This window comes from Phyllobates terribilis, unplaced genomic scaffold (assembly GCF_046119375.1).
Source record: "Phyllobates terribilis strain yellow unplaced genomic scaffold, ASM4611937v1 Scaffold_9__5_contigs__length_417890890, whole genome shotgun sequence".
Classification (NCBI taxonomy): domain Eukaryota; kingdom Metazoa; phylum Chordata; class Amphibia; order Anura; family Dendrobatidae; genus Phyllobates; species Phyllobates terribilis.
Genome location: NW_027362769.1, coordinates 286055186 through 286076903, shown reverse-complemented (window position 1 = coordinate 286076903; position 21718 = coordinate 286055186). Strand labels below are relative to the sequence as shown.

The 21718-nt window shown below is 43.2% G+C and overlaps 1 protein-coding gene across 2 annotated transcripts in view; it reads right to left on the bottom strand.

Moving 5' to 3' along the window:
- Positions 1-21718, bottom strand: part of CALCRL (calcitonin receptor like receptor) — a 172176-nt gene that overhangs the window by 33310 nt on the left and 117148 nt on the right. For both annotated transcript variants that reach the window (XM_073647858.1, XM_073647857.1), the window contains one exon: positions 6406-6497. In XM_073647858.1, the coding sequence (XP_073503959.1) occupies positions 6406-6497 (92 nt within the window). The remainder of the gene's footprint in view (positions 1-6405; positions 6498-21718) is intronic.

Here is a 21718-nt window from a genome sequence, read left to right as displayed (position 1 = left end):
AGCGCTCACCAGCCACCTGCCTGCTGTCCTTCTACCCAGAGACTGTCCCTGTCACTTGCCGTGAGTACCCGTCCTTCTTCTCAGAGACTGTCCCTGTCACTTGCCGTGACTACCTGCCCTTCTACCCAGAGACTGTCCCTGTCACTTGCCGTGACTACCTGCCCTTCTACCCAGAGACTGTCCCTGTCACTTGCCGTGACTACCTGCCCGTCTTCCCTGGGAGCCACCCGCTTCCTTACAAGGACCGCCCCCTTGTATAGTTGCTCAGAGGTTCCGCCTCCCAGACCCGTTACACTTAGCAAGGTCTCTAAATGGGAAATGGACTTAGGTTCTCATCAGAGTGACTAAGGTTAGCAGTTTGCTGAATCAAGAGCTATTGGAATGCATTTATTATTGAGACCTAATATAAGGTACTTATAAAGTTGGACCCAGCCGGAATTCTTTGTACCTATCTCTCTGATGAAATAGAATACCGATTCCAGCACTGTGTCACTTACTGGGCTTGTTGCTGTACTTTTAATAAAATGACTGTTTTATTTGCTTCAGCTCTGCTATGATTCTCAATGATGAGATTGGTCTAACTCTGTTCACACCACTGATTGACAGCTCTCTGCCCACACTGTGCAGAGGCAGGAATCTGCCAATCTCTGGTGGGGAGCGTGGATGGCTAGAGCTCATAAATATTGAGAACTACATAGCAGAAGCTCACCACTGAGAGGATTAGGAGAGCTACAGTAGATGGGCAGTATGGTGGCCTCGCAGCACTGGGGCCCTCATTTCATATCCCACCAAGGACAACACCTGCAAGGAGTTTGTATGTTCTCCCCAAGTTTGTGTGTTTCCTCCAGGTTCTCCGGTTTCCTCCCACTTTGATGTAATTTAGATTGTGACCCTCAATGGGGACAGTGCCCATAATGTCTGTAAAGCGCTGTGGAAAGTAATGGCACTATACAAGTGAGTAAAATAAATAAAATGCAAAGTTTTATCAAAACTACAGCAACAAGCCTAATAAGTGGCTCAAAATTAGAATCAAGGTTTCTGCCCCTACTAATTACTGCTCTCAGATGGGGCAGCAAAACCCTGGTGACAAATTATCCAAAAACATAAAATGACACCCTTGAGAATGGCTACTATACAAAATAATAAATGTAGCGCCCTACAAAACCTGCACTGTGAGTCATTACATATTTTGGACACTAAACCAATAATTGCAAAAGCATAAATAACACCATTTTTGAGAAAGTGAAAAACCTTGTTTTCTGGTACATGGTCACCCAGATAGTCTCCTTGGCTGGCATACATTTCTTCTCCAGGCACAGCATATACCTCACACTAGATATCTACCCTCCATCTTTATTCCATCCCCTGGGAATCCTTTCCCTTTCCCCTCACACTTCTATCTTACTGGTCTGAGATCACTTTTCTATGTTATAGTTTAGATGGAGTAACCCAGCCCTTTCTTGTCATACAGTGTAATATTTAACCTAAACATGTCCGACCACATTTTTTCCATGACCCTTATTGTTTTACTAATTTTCTCATATTTTTCCTGTTTATTGCCAGCTGCAATGGTCTATAAAGCCTTTTTTGATCTATTGTAACTGCTGTTTTCAGTCCGTTTACTATCTCACTTTTTTAATTCTAAAACTTTGCTCTCAATAAAAATAACAGTGAAAGAGAAGCTGTTACGTGGCTCGTGCGGTGATGTGGCTTGTGCTGTCACATGACTTGTGCTGCTATGTGACTTGTGCCGCCCGAACAAGCAGCAAATATCAGAATCAGGTTCCGTCATTACAAATATCCATGAAAACATACTTTGAACAGGGATCCGGGAACAATGTGACTAGAATCAGTCAAGCTGATGGATCCATGGGAGCCGCTCACTGCCCGACTCTGCTTGACTCACAGGTCTCACCTGGTGTGTTTGGCACTGAAATTGTGATCTTTGAGTTCATCTTTGGGCTCTTTCACATGTCAGTATCTCCGGTACGAGTGGTGACAGTTTCCACACGTACTGGAGACACTGACACACGCAGACCCATTCAAGTGAATGGATCTGCGCACATGTCAGTTTGTTTCCACGGACCGTGTGTCCATGTGCTCCACACGCTGACATGTCTGTTTTTTTGCGGATGCACGGTCTGCAAAAAGTCCCACACGGATGACATCCGTGTGACACGTACTGGCGCCTGGGAATCAGCGCTACAGTTAGCGCTGTTCCCAAGCGCCGGGTGCTGATCACTGCCCTCATCATGGTTCCCTGCCGGCACTGCGATCAGCATCAGCAGGGACAATGATGAGGGTAGTAGTAGTCTGCTCCCGCAGTGTCCCTGTGTAAAAATAAGGAGCTGGGGAGAATGAGCCACTCCGGAGCTGAGCTCAGTGAGTGACAGAACACCGCTCCTGAGCTCAGCTGTCATCAGAGGATTACAGCGGGGGACATCTCTGGACAGGTGAGTATATGGATTTTATTATTTTATTCTTACTTTTACACAGGGAGACTGCGGGAGCAGACTACTACTACCCTCATCATTGTCCCTGCTGGTGCTGATCGCAGCGCCGGCAGGGAACCATGATGAGGGCAGTATTCAGCACCCGGCGCTTGGGAACAGTGCTAACTGTAGCGCTGATTTCCAGGCGCCGGTCCGTGTGATCCTGATGCGGCACACGTTTGCCACACGTATGACACACACGGACACACCGGACACGGATATCTCCGGTACCGGAAATATACAGACGTGTGAAACCAGCCTTTGTCTCACCATTTCTCTCATTATACATGAGGGCAATTTGTTCTAGTGGACTTTTCTTGTAAAGAACTCAAGCTTTTACAATATATCCCTATCCTGAGTCCAGCGGTGGGCACTGCATTCTCCTCCTCTCGACTAGCCCTCTCTGCTTTTTGGCACATTGTGTTGCCGCATCACTCTCTGAGGCTACATAAACTGGCTCAGGACTGTGATGTTCTGCTGTGATAACTCTGTAAAAATAGACTCTGCTGCAAACTCGGCTCGGCTACATCACAGGACAGTACCTGAATATTTAGGTAGCTGGCGTCCACCATGCTAGCTTTGACTTGCACTCAGCCGTTACATTGTTGAGTCAATGTTGCTTTTTACTGTACTAGGTCTGCAATATTACACTATGCTGCAAACTTAGCTCTGCTACATGGCTTATTTAAATGTGCTATTCTGCTGGGAAAGCAGATAATAAGGGGTTTTATCAAAACTACAGAAAGAAGGCCAGTAAGTGATCCAGCTTTATAATCAGGGTTTCTGTCCATACTTATTACTGCTCTAAAATGAGGCAGAAAAAACCTGGTGACAACTTCAATTTAAACATAACACCCTTGGGAGACACTATTATGCAAAAACCTTGGGGGACACTGTGCCAGCTCTGTTACTCCAGTTCCTCAATGAAGAGTTAATTGCTACTCCACCAGACCAGCTTTGCCTCGGAACTTTCCGTGCAGCTCAGCTCTGCCACCCTAGTTCCTCATTACTACATCTGCTCTGCTTCCTTGTGCATTACAATTTTAATACGTCTGTTGCTTTAGCTTCAACTCTGCTTCATCGGATTCCATAGTTCCAGTTCGGTTCCTCCATTTACTATCCTGCTACATCTGCGTGGAGAATCCACCTCACTAGGAGAGACAATTCCAGATTGAGCGTAAGGATATATGCACACGTTGAGTATTTGCAGCTATTTTTCTACAGTAAAAATCAAAGTGTTAGCAGGAAAAATGCTGCATGAAATACGCACATTGTGTGTTTTTACTTGCGTTTTTTTTCACATTTATTTAAATAGGTGAAAAACACTGCAAACCTGCTGAAAGCATTGAAATGCTGCAGATTTAAAAAAACAAACAAAAAAAACACTTTGCTGTTTCAAATCTGCAAGAAAAAAAAATCAGCTGTGCATGAGATTTCAGAAATCTCATTCACTTTGCTGGTACTGTAAAACATTTTTTTTCCCCGTGGCAAAATGCAGCATGTGAACAAGCCCTAAATGGTCACTGTCATTTCAATTAACTATGCATAAATCAATAGTACAAGCAAAAATATAAAAAACTTCAAATATATCTTATAAGAGAAATATAATTCTTTTTTCCTCTTATGAGCCACTTCTTTCCTCTTCCCTGTTTTATGGACTAATAATTGATTCAGAAACACTGTTAAAATCTGTCTTGCTCAAGAAAAGATGGACTTGCAGTTTACTGAGGATTCAGATTACAGCTGACTATTGAAGTATATGTATGTTTCATTTCATCCCAGTGCTGGATTTACAGCTACATTGCTCAGTACTGCTACTTCTGAACATGAACTACAAAGAGACAGGAAAATGGGATTCCCTCATGTCTCCGTGTACAGTATACGAGGAAAGAAAACAAGGGACTGAGGGCACAACCGATCTATAAATGGGATCACTGAAAACACACTCAATGTAGTAATATAGCAAGCTGAAGAAGAAGAAGTGTGCATGAATAAATTCAGGATCACCAAACTAAATAACAGTTAATAAAGTTTATTATTTATATAGATACAGTACAAAACTAACGATTAAAAACATTTAAAAAGCCCACAGGAATAGGGCATAATCATTCCAAGAGCCCGTGTAAGGGCTCTTACCCTCCTTCCACTGGCTCACTCAACTGGCATAATATTATGAACAAATGACACATTTTCAATATAGTAGCCCCTATAGAGCTAGTATTACCTTTGTGCAGACTGAGCATTCAAGATCTAAAATATAGTGATGCCAAGTGTATAATTCATATAGAAATGCATATGTACCATGCAGCAAATAGTAAACATGCAATGACTGCTATCATTGAGAAATGAGAACACAGATGTATGCTAAATAGCAATAAATATTGCAGATAAATTGCAGATGCTGCAAATATTTCTAGACAGCCATCGGTAATACAAGATGAAAGAATAAGAGTACAAGCAGTAGTTCTGATGTTAAGAATAGTCAATCAAGGTAAAAAATGAAATGGGTGAACCTGTCATGGCTGGACAGCTGAAGGGGAGGCAGCTGATATTAACTGTTATTTAGTTTGGTGATCCTGAATTTATCCACACACACACTTCTTCTTCTTCTTCTTCTTCTTCTTCGGCTTGCTATGTGTACAGTACATGAGACACATCAACATCTACCCACTAGCAGCTATGAGATACAACAGCTAGTAGGTAGTTACTACCTGGCACGACAGTTTTCCCATTTTCAGGCTTTATAATTAGAAAACTAGTAAGGAATGAGGTAAACCATGTTATGTCCAGAAATAGTGTTACTTCAAATGTACATATACATAATGGCTTATTCTATAATGTCACCTGAAACAACAGGTATACTTTAATGGGGTTGTCCAATATCAGAAAATACAGGTTCCTAGGTGCAGTTTGCCTACTAGTCCACCATTGAGTCTCCACTGCTGCTCCCCGTGTCTGACAGTGGCTGCACACCACTTTCACAGCGCCAATCAGTGAGCTCAGCTGCTCTGAGTGGGGCGTTGTGTCTACGTAGGCAGCGCCAAGAGCTCACTGATTGCCTGCCGCACAGTCGGCGTGCCTTCAGCGCTGTAGCCAATATCAGATAACGGGAGCAGCGGTGGAACTTGAGCAGTGGACCCGGTAATGGTGAGTAAAGCAATTTTTTTTAATTCCGAACTGCGCCTAGAGACTTGTATTTTCTGAATGAGGACAACCGCTTTAATAGTCACTTTAACAAACCATTAACTTTTTTACATCCGTTTCACATATGTTGATAGCTTAAGATTAAAGGGAACTTGTCACCAGAAATAACTTTGTTAACCTGTAGTTATGGGATTAATCTGCAGGTTAACAGTGTTACTATGCTGTCCGGCGCCTGCACGAAGCCGAATGCAGAAAGGGTGAAAATGAATTTTATTCTCCCCGCCAGCATTCGGTTTCAGTCATTGAGGCGGGGTTGCCGCGGGTTCAGTCACCGCTCTGTGTATATAGAGCGACGGCTGTAACCGCACCCCTGGCACTGACTGACACTGGCTCTGCATTTGGGCCGCCTATCAGTCACAGCCGGCGGCACGGTTACAGCATAATAGCGCTATTAACCAGCAGATTAACCCCATATCTGCAGGTTAATAGCATTATTTCAGGTGACAGGTTCCCCTTAAATATAGAAAAATTGGTCTGCACTCAAAATTTAAAGGAGAGGTGCCTTTACCTGTCATAAACCAATGTGGTATTGATTTCAACAGGGTCAACAGGGTAAAAAAAAACAACATAGACTTGGCCCAGTCAGAAACCATAAGGTGTCTAGAAAATTTATACTAGAAGAATTATTAAAAACCAAGTAATATAGGTTGAGTAATAAAAATATTTATTTTTATTTATTTCTTTAGTATAATTACATATAATCACTTACTTGAAGTAAAAGAAAATTCCTAAAGATATCAGAAGTGATACCACCGACAATCCGTGCCCAATAATGGTCAAGTAGAACAGATTAAGGGCTGTCTGTAAAAAGAGAAATATTACTATAAGAATGAGAATACAGGAATCATGAAAATATCATGTAAAGGAGTTATCTTATGCTTCAAAATTGATAGCCTTAATTTAGGACAGTAAACCAAAGAAACACTAAACCCCTTTTAAAATTACTCTTTATTAAATATATTAAAATACCAATATACCACCGCACAGATGCACAAACACACAATACAAAAAATATATTAATAAAAAGTCAGCGGGGAACTAGGTGATCTGATAAATCCCTATCCGGGTCCTAATTTTTCCCCTACCTGATTGCGAGGCTTGGCACCCTATTTAATGAACAGGATTGGCGCCCCTGCTTCGTGTAGGCTGATACTATTGGTCCCCATTACACCTTATATATAGCGTCTACCTATATAGAAAAATACACTAGTGTGGTGCCGCTTAGGATATTTTAATAGATATGGGACAGACAGTATTTAGTGATAGTCAGTAGTTTTGTCTCTTGGGGCCTAATTCTGGCTCTATTTCCATCCCTATCTGACAGCGGATGCGAACCCTACTGTATCGTTGTACCCCCGCTCATCGTCGACTAGCCCTATCCCTATTGGGCCCTGCAGTGCTCAGGGGAATGTCAGGCTAAAGGGGATAGACAGGTAGAGATAGTTTGCAAAATCCCACTATAAGTGACACAACATTATCCCCCCCCCAACTATAGATCCTTTAGGGTGGAGATATATAGCAATATGACGCTTACAAATTGATAGGGTAAATAGTTATTCCACAACCACAAGAAATAATAGTATTTACAATATACAATACTTGTAGCAGCTATGAGTCATGGATCCATGAATATTAGTTTTTCACATGATGCACAATTGCATAATAACATATCATGGATATTCAATAATCATAGCAGCCATAAATCATGGACCCATTAGTAATGGTATTTCAACTCTTAAATAGGAACATGATGCACAATTGCATCATATCATATGGTCTCCTTTCAATACACAGTGACAAGCAAGGTAGTACTTATCTTGTTGTATTCTCTCCAAAAACAAGACCCAACGCATTTCCCCCTTCCTTGGTAAGGGGTTCATCAAGGGATAACCATTGGACAAAGGAGGTGCATCAATGCGCACCCCAAACGGAGTGCAAGGGACTCAGTGGAACGCTGCATGCGACTCCACATCGATCGAGGCCAAAATATCCTCCTTCTCAATGATCATACTTTCAAGTTTATTAATCAGGTCCATAGTGTCCCTCAGATGGGAGGGTAGGGCAGTGACAAAAAAGCGTAATATCCGGTCCAAGTAAACCGGGATAAAGCATAAAGCATCAATGCCAGATACTATTGTCCGACCCTTCAACGGGTTCAGCCCTTTATGAATCCTCGGTAGTGAGTAAAAAGTAGCTGTCACTGGGTATTTTGGATACAGAAAATTAAATTCATTTTTGGAGATGAGACCTGGTCTTAGTGCCTCCTCCAAAATACATGAGTTTCTTAGCATACTCCACTCCTGGGCTCTTTTTTAAGATTTCATAAGTGCTCTCATCCTATAGAATAGCTCCACACATCATATAATATTTATCGCTATCCATTATTACGATAATCCTCCCCTTATCAGAAGGTTTAATCACTATTCCAGTGTTTCATTCTAGACCGGATATTGCGTCCCTCTCCTCCATAGATATATTTGATGACATTCCCCCTTTCGGGCTGATTTTCGCAAATTCCTCTGTCACAAGTTTAGAAAAGATATCAATCTCCCCAAAATCTCCCAGGGGTGGCATTTTGGTGCTTTTCAACTTCAAATCCAAATACGGGCCCTCTATTATAACCCTGTCTCCTTCATCCCATAGTTCTGCAAGTAATTTAATGTCCGGTAATTCTTCTGGTGTTATCGATAATTGTTCACATTTTTGTTTAGCATTTTTGCTGAAAAACTTACGCCATTACAACTTGCGTATGAACAAATTAATATCCTTAGTTCAGTTGAAGCAGTCAAACTTAGTGGTAGGCAGGGCTGTGGAGTTGGAGTCAGAGTCGGTGTCCATTTTGGTGGAGTCGGAATCGGTATAAAATTGACCGACTCCAACTCCTAAAATATATAATATATTGGGTACAATAGTTTAATGCAGTTTGTGGGGAATATTTTTTTCATAAGAATTTGGGAAAGTTATGAAATGTCCTATAAATGTCTGTTCTATTCCTGATCTAAGGGTCTAGACGCTTAGCTGAGATGAATCTGTGCTACAGTAAATTTATCACTTAAACATGAGTCATGTATGAGGGAGTCGGAGTCGTGGAGTCGGAGCTGGAGTCCGGTGTCATGGAAACTGAGGAGTCGGAGTTGGAGTCGGAGGTTTGGCTTACCGACTCCACAGCCCTGGTGGTAGGTACAAAAGAGAGTCCTAATGCAAAGACTCTCCTTTCTGTTTCTGTAAAGGTGTGGGATGACAGATTATAAATTTGATTTTCACCTTCACCCCTCCTACCATAATGGTCCACTTCCTTACTCATTTTGTTAGATCATTTGAACGTGTCCTGTCCCGTAAATCATAAGGCATTGCCTCCCTGCCTCTAAAAAAGAGGATTATGATGATGAGGAGGTAGGAGCCGTATGCCATGGGTGAAAGGTTCCACCTCCTCTTTGCATGCCTCCCTGTCATCTTATATTTTGGCCCCTCATAAATCGCCCTCTATATCTATTATCCCCTCCTTTATTGCCACGAGACTCACAATCAGATGACTCAATGTCTGACGAGGAAATATCTATTTGTGGTGCTGGGTTCTCAGATATAAACCGGTAGGCTCGCTTTTCTTTAAATTCATTAAGATCTTTAATAAATCATTTATGCTTTCTGTCTCTTATATTCATCTTGTACCATTGTACAAATGTTTTAAGTGTTTCTTCTCTGTTACTAAAGTCAGGCTCAGCCTTATACTTTAGCGTCTCATCAATCAGACCTTGTAGCCTGGTTAAGGACTTCTCTAATGTAATTTTCTCCTCCTCCAGCAAAAGCTGCATAAACCGGACAGATGATGTTATTGACTCTCTTTCCCACTTTTTAAGTAGTGCCTCAGAGCTGCACCTTGGGACAAGGGAAAATGTGTATCCTAAGACCCCCTGGGACTATATTTTGCTTTATGTAATTTTCAAGGGACTGGACTTCCAACCAGGACTTTCTGTTATTTTTATAAGCCTCTAAGAGGTCAGTAAATAGATTCCTGAGGGAAGGTTTGGAATTACCATTATTATCAGTTTCAAATTCAGAGAACACGTCTTTAGCATCACTCAACCATTGATTAGTATTCACAGGTCCCGACAAGAAGCCAGGCATAAGTGATTAACCAAGTAGACCAGAAATAAGATAACTGGAAAGGGTCCATAAACCAGTAAACCAAAGAAACAATAAACCCCTCTTAACCCCTTTACCCCCGAGGGTGGTTTGCACGTTAATGACCGGGCCAATTTTTACAATTCTGACCACTGTCACTTTATGAGGTAAGAACTCTGGAATGGTTCAATGGATCCCCCTGATTCAGAGATTGTTTTTTCATGACATATTGTACTTCATGATAGTAGTAAAATTTCTTTGATATGACTTGCGTTTATTTGTGAAAAAATCAGAAATATGGCGAAAATTTAGAAAATTTCGCAATTTTCAAACTTTGAATATTCATGCCCTTAAATCAGAGAGATATGTCATACAAAATAGTTAATACATAAAATTTCCCACATGTCTACTTTACATCAGCACAATTTTGGAACCAAATTTTTTTTGTTAGGAAGTTATAAGGGTTAAAAGTTGACCAATGATTTCTCATTTTTCCAACAAAATTTACAAAACCATTTTTTTAGGGACCACATCACATTTGAAGTGACTGTGAGGGGCCTTTATGACAGAAAATACCCAAAAGTGACACCATTGTAAAGACTGCACCCCTCAAGGTGCTCAAAAGCACATTCAAGAAGTTTATTAACCCTTCAGGTGCTTCACAGGTATTTTTGGAATATGGAAGAAAAAAATGAACATTTAACTTTTTTCACAAAAAGGTTACTTTAGGCCCCAATTTTTTATTTTTGCAAGGGTAACAGGAAAAAATGGACCCCAAAATTTGTTGTGCAATTTCTCCTGAGCACGCCAATACCCCATATGTGGGGGTAAATTACTGTTTGGGTGCACAGCAGGGTTCGGAAGGGAAGGAGCGCCATTTGACTTTTTGAATGTAAAATTTGCTTGAATAATTAGCGGACACCATGTTGCGTTTGGGGAGCCCCTGATGTGCCTAAACAGTGGAAACCCCCCACAAGTGACACCATTTTGGAAACTAGACCCATCAGGGAACTTATCTAGATGTGTGGTGAGCACCTTGAACCCCCAAGTGACTCACAGAAGTTTATATCATTGAGCCGTCAAAATAAAATTTTCACATTTTTCCCACAAAAATGTTTTTCAGCCCCCAATTTTGCATTTCCATTAGGGTAACAGGAAAAATTGCACCATACCATTTGTTGTGCAATTTCTCCTGAGTAAGCCGATACCCCATATGTGGGAGAAAACCACTGTTTTGGCGCACAGCAGTGTTCGGAAGGGAAGGAGCGCCATTTGACTTTTTGAATGTAAAATTTGCTTGAATAATTAGCGGACGCCATGTTGCGTTTGGGGACCCCTGATGTGCCTAAACAATGGAAACCCCCCATAAGTGACACCATTTTGGAAACTAGACCCCTCAGGGAACTTATCTACATGTGTAGTGAGCACCCTGAACCCCTAGGTGCTTCACAGAAGTTTATAACATGGAGCCGTGAAAATAAAAAAAAATCTAACTTTTCTACAAAAATGATGTTTTAGCCCCAAATTTTTTATTTTCACAAGGGTAAGAGGATAAAATGGACCCCAAAAACTTTTGTGCAATTTCTCCAGAGTACGCCGATACCCCATATGTGGGGAAAATACAGTGTTTGGGCGCACGGCGGGGTTCAGAAGGGAAGGAGCACTGTGTGAACGCAAAATTGGCTGGAATTGAGAGTGGATGCCATGTCGCGTTTGGAGAGCCCCTGATGTGCCTAAATAGTGGAAACCCCCCACAAGTGACTCCATTTTGGAAACTACATCCGTCAAGGATTTTATCAAGGGGTATATTGAACATTTTGAACTCAGCAGTATGACACAGAAATTGATAACATTAGGTCATCATATTGTATAAGTTGTCATTAGTCTTGAGCGCAGGTGCTCGCTACTTGAGTTTGCATCGTGTACTCGGGTATGCACCATGTATCGTGGGTGCTCGAGTGACATGCTTGAGTCCCTGCCCGCATGATTCACGGTTGTTAGACACCCAAAAAAAATATGCGGGGATCGCTCTTGCACTGCAGGCAATCCCCGCGAGTTTTTTGGGCCGCAAAGCATATGGGGCGGAGACTCGAGCATGTCACTTGAGCACCCACGATACTCGGTGCATACCCAAGCACCTGATGCAAACTCAAGTAGCGAGCACTTGCGCTCAACACTAGTCGCCATATCGTCATCATTTATTTATTTTTTTACTTTTGAAAAAATCCCAACCCTAGCACAACCCTAACCCTAGCACAACCCTAACCCTAGAGTTTTTCACCCCGTTTCTTGTGCGGTATAAGTGATTAGACGACTTTATTCTTCGGGTCGGTGCGATTACAGCGAGACCAGATTCATATAGGGTTTTGTCACGCCAGGTGTGAGTGCAACACAGAGGGGAAAGGGAGCCCAGACACTAGGGAAAGGGGGAAGAGGTGACCTCCTAATCTGGACTAGCGTCACCCTGTCTCTCCTTAACGTCCCTATACAGCCTCCACAGCTGTCGCCGATCACGTGCCTCGCCCTACTATCCCTGGCGTAAGGCTATAGCTGGGAGAGGAAGGAGATGAGCACTAGTCAACCTCCGCTAGCACTCTAAAGACAAAAGGGGAAGACAACACAGGGGAACAACAACTCAGCTTTAGAAGAACTCCAACAGGGCACACAGCCTAAGACTCCAGAGAGGATGTGATGCTGCTTCAGCCAAGTTCCAAGTAGAAATGAGTATAACCGGCGACGCCCACCTAGACACACTAGGTATATATACACCCAGACTAAAGGGAGGTAGTCGCTGGGTCCTAAAACACAGCCTCCTATCTAGGCAGCTGTCTGCATTGCCAAAAGTGGAGATCTCCTGCAAACCATTGCAGGGCGACTGTCTGTCACCTCTGACACACCCGTGACAGGTTTTTATGATTGACAACTGTCACACACTAAAAAACCCTTTTTATTGCAAAGACTAGTTTTTGCATCGCCATATTTTGAGAGCTAACATTTTTCCATATTTCAGCCGACAGAGTCATGTGACGGCTTATTTTTTGCGGGACAAGTTGACGTTTTTATTGGTACCATGTTCAGGCATGTGACATATTTTGATCACTTTCTATCCTGATTTTTGGGAGGCAGAATAAACAAAAACCAACAATTCAGGAATTGTTGTTTTTTTTTTTGTTTATGCCGTTCCGCGTGTGGTAAAATTGATAAGGCAGCGTTATTCTTTGGGTCAGTATGTTTACAGCAGTACCACATTTATATAGTTTTTTATGTTTTGGCGCTTTTACACAATAAAAACTATTTTATAGAAAAAATGTTTTTTTTGCATCGCTTTATTCTGACAGCTACAACTTTTTATTTTTCGGCTGATGGAGCTGTATGGCGGCTTGTTTTTTTGCGGGACAAGATGACGTTTTCAGCGGTACCATTTCTATTTACATTCTATTTACATTTTTTTATCGCGTTTTATTCCATTTTTTGTTTGGTGGTATGATGATAAAGCACCATTTTTTGTTCCCTTTTTAATTTATTTTTTTTTACTGTGTTCTCTAAAGGGGTTAACTAGCAGGACAGTTTTATAGGTCAGGCCGTTCCGGACACGGCAATACCAAATAGGTGTTCTTTAATGTTTTTTTGTTGTTTTTTTTCATAATAATATTTATTGATGGGTACATTATATTTTTATTTTTTGGGGATTATTTTTGCCATTTTTTTTTTATATTTTTACAATTTTTTTTTTTTTTTTTTTTACACTTTCTTACACTTTTTGGACTTTTACACATTGTCCCACTATGGGACTTTCACATTTTACATTCAGATCGCCAGTCTAGCACAGGAATGCAGCAGCATCCCTGTGCTATACAGGCTGTCAGCGCTGCACAGGCAGAAGATCCTTTGGTCATGCACTGCGCATGTCCAAAGTAACTTCCTGCCTCCTGGTGACCCGGATGTTGTCATGACGACATCCGGCACCCGGCCACAGACACCGCGGGACCACGGAGAGGAGGTAAGTATTGGCGATTACCTCCCCGTGCCCCTGCAATGCTGTGATTGACTTCTATCGCAGCATTGCGGGGGTTAATGTGCCGGGAGCGATGTGGGACCACTCCCTGCACATAGCACCGGTTGTGTCTGCTATAACTATCAGCTGATACCCGGTGGCGATCGCTCTGCACCGCTAGTGTGCGGGCGTGATCGCATTCTGCATAATAGTACGTCCCTGGTCGAATAGGCCCAGGGCACAGGGACGTACGATTACCACAAATGTCAGAAAGTGGTTAAAATGACTCTTTATTAAATATATTAAAATACCAATATACCACCGCACAGATGCACAAACACACAATACAAAAAATATATTAATAAGAAATCAGCGGGGAACTAGGTGATCTAATAAGTCCCTATCCGTGTCCTCATTTTTCCTCTACCTGACTGCAAGGCTTGGCACCCTATTTAATGAACAGGATTGGCGCCCCCGCTCCGCGTAGGCTAACACTATAGGTCCCTATTACACCCTATATATAGCGTCTACTTATATAGAAAAATAATTCTAGTGTGGTGCCACGTAGTATATTTTAATAGGTATAGGACAGGCAGTATTTAGTAATAGTCAGTAGTTTCGTCTCTCGGGGCCTAATTCTGGTCCTAGTCCCATCCCTACCTGACAGCGGATATGAACCCTACTGTATCGTTGTACCCCCGCTCATCGTCGACTAGCCCTATATATCCCTATTGGGCCGTGCAGTGCTCAGGGGATTGTCGGGCTAAAGTGGAAAGACAGGTAGAGATAGTTTACATATTCCCACTATAAGTGACACCACACCACATTCCCCCCAACTATTGATCCTTAAGGGTGGAGATATATAGCAATAAGACGCTTACAAATTGATAGGGTAAATAGTTATTCCACAACCACAAGAAATAATAGTATTTACAATATTCAATACTTGTAGCAGCTATGAGTCATGGATCCATGAATATTAGTTTTTCTCCTCCTTAGTAGGACACACAATATAATATTTCAACTCCATAATAGGACACATGATGCACAATTGCATAATAACATATCATGGATATTCAATAATCATAGCAGCCATAAATCATAGTGCACAATTGCATAATAAGAAGGAGGTAACAGAGGTGCAGAATGCTGATGAACAATTACTCTCATCCCCTCTCACTGGAGGAGTGACTGCCAAGCACTAAAACTGCACACAGATGAAAATTGCAATAGGGTGCAATTCACTACCATATCATGGATATTCAATAATCATAGCAGCCACAAATCATGGACCCATTAGTAATGGTATTTCATCTCTTAAATAGGAACATGATGCACAATTGCATCATATCATATGGTCTCCTTTCAATACACAGTGACAAGCAAGGTAGTACTTATCTTGTTGTATTCTCTCCAAAAACAAGACCCGACGCATTTCCCCCTTCCTTGGTAAGGGGTTCATCAGGGGATAATCATTGGAAAAAGGAGGTGCATCAATGCGCACCCCAAACGGAGTGCAAGGGACTCAGTGGAACGCTGCATGCGACTCCACATCGATCGGGGCCAAAATATCCTCCTTCTCAATGATCATACCTTCAAGTTTATTAATCAGGTCCATAGTGTCCCTCAGATGGGAGGGTAGGGCAGTGACAAAAGGGCGTAATATCCGGTCCAAGTAAACCGGGATAAAGCATAAAGCATCAATGCCAGATACTATTGGCCGACCCTTCAACGGGTTCAGCCCTTTATGAATCCTTGGTAGTGAGTAAAAAGTAGCTGTCATTGGGTATTTTGAATACAGAAAATTAAACTCATTTTTGGAGATGAGGCCTGCTCTTAGTGCCTCCTCCAAAATACTTGATTTTCTTAGCATACTCCACTCCTGGGTTCTTTTTTAAGATTTCATAAGTGCTCTCATCCTATAGAATAGCTCCACACATCATAAGATAGTTATCGTTATCGTTCAATAATCATAGCAGCCATAAATCATGGACCCATTAGTAATGGTATTTCATCTCTTAAATAGGAACATGATGCACAATTGCATCATATCATATGGTCTCCTTTCAATACACAGTGACAAGCAAGGTAGTACTTATTTTGTTGTATTCTCTCCAAAAACAAGACCCGACGCGTTTCCCCCCTTCCTTGATAAGGGGTTCATCATGGGATAACTGTTGGAGAAAGGAGGTGCATCAATGCGCACCCCAAACGGAGTGCAGGGAACTCAGTGGAACGCTGCATGAGCTCCTTGTGTATGCAGCTGCTCTTATATGCCAAGGGAAGTGACCTCACTTCCTCAGGGCTATCCACATTGAGGGCTGGTGCGCATAATATGCTGTTAGCGCATGATTATCCCCACCCAGAGATAATGTCGACGGAATGCTTGATTGCTCCACCGATTATTGCCCCGGAAATGACGTTGGCGCCCCAGCCCTCCCATCCAGACCGGAAGTCATACAGTGGAACGCACATGCTTTCCACCGCTCAAGAAGTGCCGCTGGAGAGGTAATCGTCTGGACCATGAATGATAGGGTGGAACGAACATGCGTTCCACCATTCAGAAATGCCGCTAAGGAGGTAACCAATATTCCCCATCATTATGTATCCAGGCCCAGTCTCCTGGAGATAAGGTGGCTCATATAAGGTCCATACTATATCACCTCTCCATATGGATGGTGATGTTGTTGATATGGCTCCGCCCACCATTTCTCTTAGTCAGTTTTAGCATAATATTAAAAAATTCTTATTAGGAACTTCTTATTAGGAACTTCCAAGTGGGTCATCACTCAAGTGGATGTGGGATCCATGGTCTGGACCATCAAACCATGTTTCCATATTAATGCGATGCATCACAAAATAATTTTGAGAGCTAAGGCGATATACCTACACCACAATTCTGGTGTCTCCCATATCTACACTTTGCTTTTACTTCATACTATCAAGAATATACACAAGCGAGACAGGATGAACAAAAAAGAGGGCACTCTTCAAATGAAACTAACAAAACTCAAATGTTCATTCAGTTTCAGTCCCTTCGGGGCAACCATGTCAAGCCAATACGTCCATTGTGCCTCACTTTGCAATATTTTCTTGTCCCAGTCTCCATTACGCACAGGAGGGGGAATCACCTCTATCACCGTAAATCAAATTGAATTCAAATCACCTCCATGCATTTGTATAACATGACGGGCAAGGGGTGTATCCCTATGAGTCCTAATATCTCCAAGGTGTTCTCTTATGCGTACCCTTAACTGTCTTTTTGTTTTGCCCACATAGTTTGCCGGGCATGAGCAGATACACAAATATATGATACCTGCTGTCCTTCAGTTACCAAAATGTCTCATATGGTACACCCTTCCGGTTGAGGTGCTCGCAAATGTTTTTCCTACTGCAATATACCTACAGAAACTACATGAGCCACACCTATATGTCCCATTGATACCTCAATTGAGCCACGTGGTTCCCAACTTTGGTGCTGTATAGTGGCTCTGTACTAGGTTATTTTTCCCTTCAGTATGTAACTGGAGGGCTCTGTGGGATTGCCTCACCAACAGCTGGATCGGCCTTAAGGATAGCCCAGTACCTCCGGAGGATGTTCATGACTTGGTCTGACTTAATGTCATATGTACCTATTATCCTGGTCAATGACTCCTCTGCTGATTTAGGTTTCGGTACCAAAAGGGAAGTTCTATCCTCCGCCCGTGCTTGGTGGCATGCTTTGTTAATAATTAGTGATGAGCGAGCATGCTCGCCACTGCTCGGCACTCGCCTGAGCATCTCAGTACTCGAGATGCTCGGAGCTCGCCGAGTACTTTCAAGATGCTCGGGCGAGAGTTCGGGTCCCCGTCCTGCATGTTTGGCACTATTTAGAGCACTAAACATGCAGGGATTGTCTGCCACTCACTGTAAAGTCACAGCCATGGTGATTGTGGCATTACAGTGATTGCCCAAATCGATGGGAACAGTGCTCACAGTGAAACATGAAAAGCCGGCAATTCATCAGCGGCATACATCGGTACCCGACAATTTAGAACAGAAAGAATAGAGCATCACACATAGATTAGATAGAAAGAAACATGTCAGTCACATATGTAATGAGTACAGTGACAGTGTTGGTTACTGTACTTGTCATTTAGTGTTAAAATAAAGGATTTATTAAAAAAAATTGGCGTGGGGTTCCCCGTAATTTTAGTCTCTAGCGGAGGTTAAGCAGACGGCTGGGGCAGATGATTGAAGCCTGGGAAGGGGGTAATACCCACAGAGCTTCCCAGGCTACTAATATCAGCCCCCAGCTAAATACCTAGCCTTTACTAGCTATTAAAATGGGGGACTCCAAAAAAAATGACGTGGGGTCCCCCCTATTTTAATAGCTAGCAAAGGCTAGGCAGACAGCTGGGGGCTGATATTAATAGCCCAGGAAGAGTGCCATGAATATTGGCCCCCTCCCAGGCTAGAAACACCAGCCGTCAGCCGCCCCAGAAATGGCGCATCCATAGGATGCGCCAATTCTGGCACTTAGCCTCGCTCTTCCCACTGCCTTGTAGCGGTGGCAGTGGGGTAATAGGGTTGGGGTTGATGTCAGCTTATAATGCCAGCTGACATCAAGCCCAGGTTAGTAATGGAGAGGCGTCTATAAGACACCCCCATTACTAACACCATAGTGAAAGTTAAAAAAAACCACAAACACCCAGAATAAAGTCCTTTAATTGAAAGAAAGACACAATTCTTTAATGCTCTAAATTAAACTCTACTTACCGTCACGCCCATTCCAGCTGAAGCCAACGATCTACTGCAATAAAAGTAAAATATCCTTCCGCAGTGTCTCTGAAGGATGGCATGCTGGATGGCAGCGTTCTGCTACCATCGAGCCTGCCATCTCAATGCCGTCCCAGCGTGGGAGAATTCTCTTGCTCAGGCGGTGACGTCATTTGCCGCCACCACATGCGCAGGAGAATTCTCCCACGCTGTCAGTGACATGCATGAGGTGAGCTGAGTTCATTGGACATGAACTCGGCTCATCTGGATGCCGTCACAGCCAGACACTGAGGAGCTTCACTGAGGAGCTTCTCAGTGTCTGCGGCATGGCAAGCTGGATGGCAGCGTTCTGCTGCGATCCAGCCTGTCATGTCAATGTAGCAGAGCTGAAGCCGACCTGGGAACTATGGAAAGGTAAGGATGATGTTGGTTTATTATTTTACTTTTATTGCAGGAGATAGTTGGCTTCAGCTGGAATGGGCGATACGGTAAGTAGAGTTTAATTTAGAGCATTAAAGAATTGTGTCTTTATTTCAATTAAAGGACTTTATTCTGGGTGTTTGTGTTTTTTTTAACTTTCACTATGGGGTTAGTAATGGGGGTGTCTTATAGAAGCCTCTCCATTACTAACCTGGGCTTGATGTCAGCTGGCATTATAAGCTGACATCAACCCCAACCCTATTACCCCACTGCCACCGCTACAAGGCAGTGGGAAGAGCGAGGCTAAGTGCTAGAATTGGCGCATCCTATGGATGCGCCATTTCTGGGGCGGCTGACGGCTGGTGTTTCTAGCCTGGGAGGGGGCCAATATTCATGGCACCCTTCCTGGGCTATTAATATCAGCCCCCAGCTGTCTGCCTAGCCTTTGCTAGCTATTAAAATAGGGTGGACCCCACGTCATTTTTTTTTGGGTCTCCCATTTTAATAGCTAGTAAAGGCTAGGTATTCAGCTGGGGGCTGGTATTAGTAGCCTGGGAAGCTCCGTGGGTATTACCCCCTTCCTAGGTTTCAAACATCTGCCTCAGCCGTCTGCTCAACCTCCGCTAGAAACTAAAATTACGGGGAACCCCACGCCAATTTTATTTTTAATAAATCCTTTATTTTAACACTAAATGACAAGTACAGTAACCAACACTGTCACTGTACTTATTATATATGTGACTGACATGTTTCTATCTATCTAATCTATGTGCGATGCTCTATTCTTTCTGTTCTAAATTGTCGGGTACCTATGTATGCCACTGATTAATTGCCGGCCGGCTTTTTTAAAGAGACGGGTGCATGAAAATCGGAGGGCACTAGTGTGTTCCCAGTGCCCTGCTATGTTTTTCATGCACCCTCTTATATACCCTGCCTGCCTGTCTGCCTATATATTCTGCCTGCCTGACGTTTAATTGAGCACTGTTCCCATCGATTTGGGCAATTTTTGACCCTCTGCAGACCGCCGGTGGGGGACCACGAGAAAAATGCTCGAGTTTCCCATAGGCTTACATTGGGCTCGTTGCTCGGGTCGAGCACCTGAGTATTCCAATGTGCTCGACCCGAGCTTCGAGCACCCGAGCATTTTAGTGCTCGCTCATCACTATTAATAATCTCACGTGGGTACCTTCTCTCAAAGAATCTGCGTCTGAGTTCACTACTTTCAATATGAAAGTCACTCAGATTAGAGCAGTTCCTTCGCAGTCGGAGGAACTGCCCTTTCGGGATCCCCCTTTCCAGACTCGTTGGATGGTATCTTTCCCAACGTAACAAACTATTTGTGGAGGTGGGCTTTCTAAAAATAGATGTACTCACACCCCATCTTCACCCTTCTTGATCATTATGTCCAAGAATAGGAGTTGATTACCCCCAATCTCGTAGGTGAATGAGGGGCCTATATCATTGATGTTAAAATGCAAGACAAATGATTTGAATGATGCCTCATTGCCTGCCCATATAACAAATACATCATCGATGTATCGTCCCCAGTATGTAATCTGGGGGCACCAGGTTACCTCAGCATCTCCAAACATGATGGTATCCTCCCACCTGCCCAGGAGCAGATCTGCGTATGTGAGAGCACAAGGGCTCCTCATCGCCGTGCTCCTGAGCTGGTGGAAGCACCTGCCATTGAAGGTGAAGAAGTAATGGTGGCGGATAAACTCCAGTAGTCTGAGCACAAATTTATTGTGTGGCCTGCGATGTATACCCTTGGTGTTAAGGTAGTATTCCACAGCTTCCATGCCTGACCGATGTGGATTGCTGCTATACAGTGACTCTACATCGATCGAGGCCAAAATGGCCTCTGTCACGGGTGTGTCAGAGGTGACAGACAGTCGCCCTGCAGTGGTTTGCAGGAGGTCTCCACATTTGGCAATGCATACAGCTGCCTAGATAGGAGGCTGTGTTTAGGACCCAGCGACTACCTCCCTTTAGTCTGGGTATATATATACCTGGTGTGTCTAGGTGGGCGTCGCCGGTTATACTCATTTCTACTTGGAACTTGGCTGAAGCAGCATCACGTCCTCTCTGGAGTCTTAGGCCGTGTGCCCTGTTGGAGATCTTCTAAAGCTAAGTTATTATTTCCCTGTGTTGTCTTTAGAGTGCTAGCGGAATTTGACTAGTGCTCATCTCCTTCCACCCCCAGCTTTAGTCTTACGCCAGGGATAGTAAGGCACGTGATCAGCGACAGCTGCGGAGGCTGTATAGGGACGTTAGGGGGAGACAGGGTGACGCTAGTCCAGATTAGGAGGTCACCTCTTCCCCCTTTCCCTAGTGTCTGGGCTCCCTTTCCATTTCCCCTCTGTGTTGCACTCGCACATGGTGTGACTCTCTGTGTTGCACTCACACCTGGAGTGACAGCCTCCTTCTCAATGATCATACCTTCAAGTTTATTAATCAGTTCCATAGTGGCCCTCAGATGGGAGGGTAGGGCAGTGACAAAAGGGTGCAATATCCGGTCCAAGTAAACACTCAAATTTTGGCATAAAGCATCAATGCCAGACACTATTGGCCGCCTTTGTGAGTCCTTTATGAATCTTTGGTAGTGAGTAAAAAGTAGCTGTCACTGGGTATTTTGGATATAAAAAATTAAACTCATTTTTGGAGATGAGGCCTGCTCTAAGTGCCTCCTCCAAAATATATAAGAGTTCCTTAGCATACTCCACTC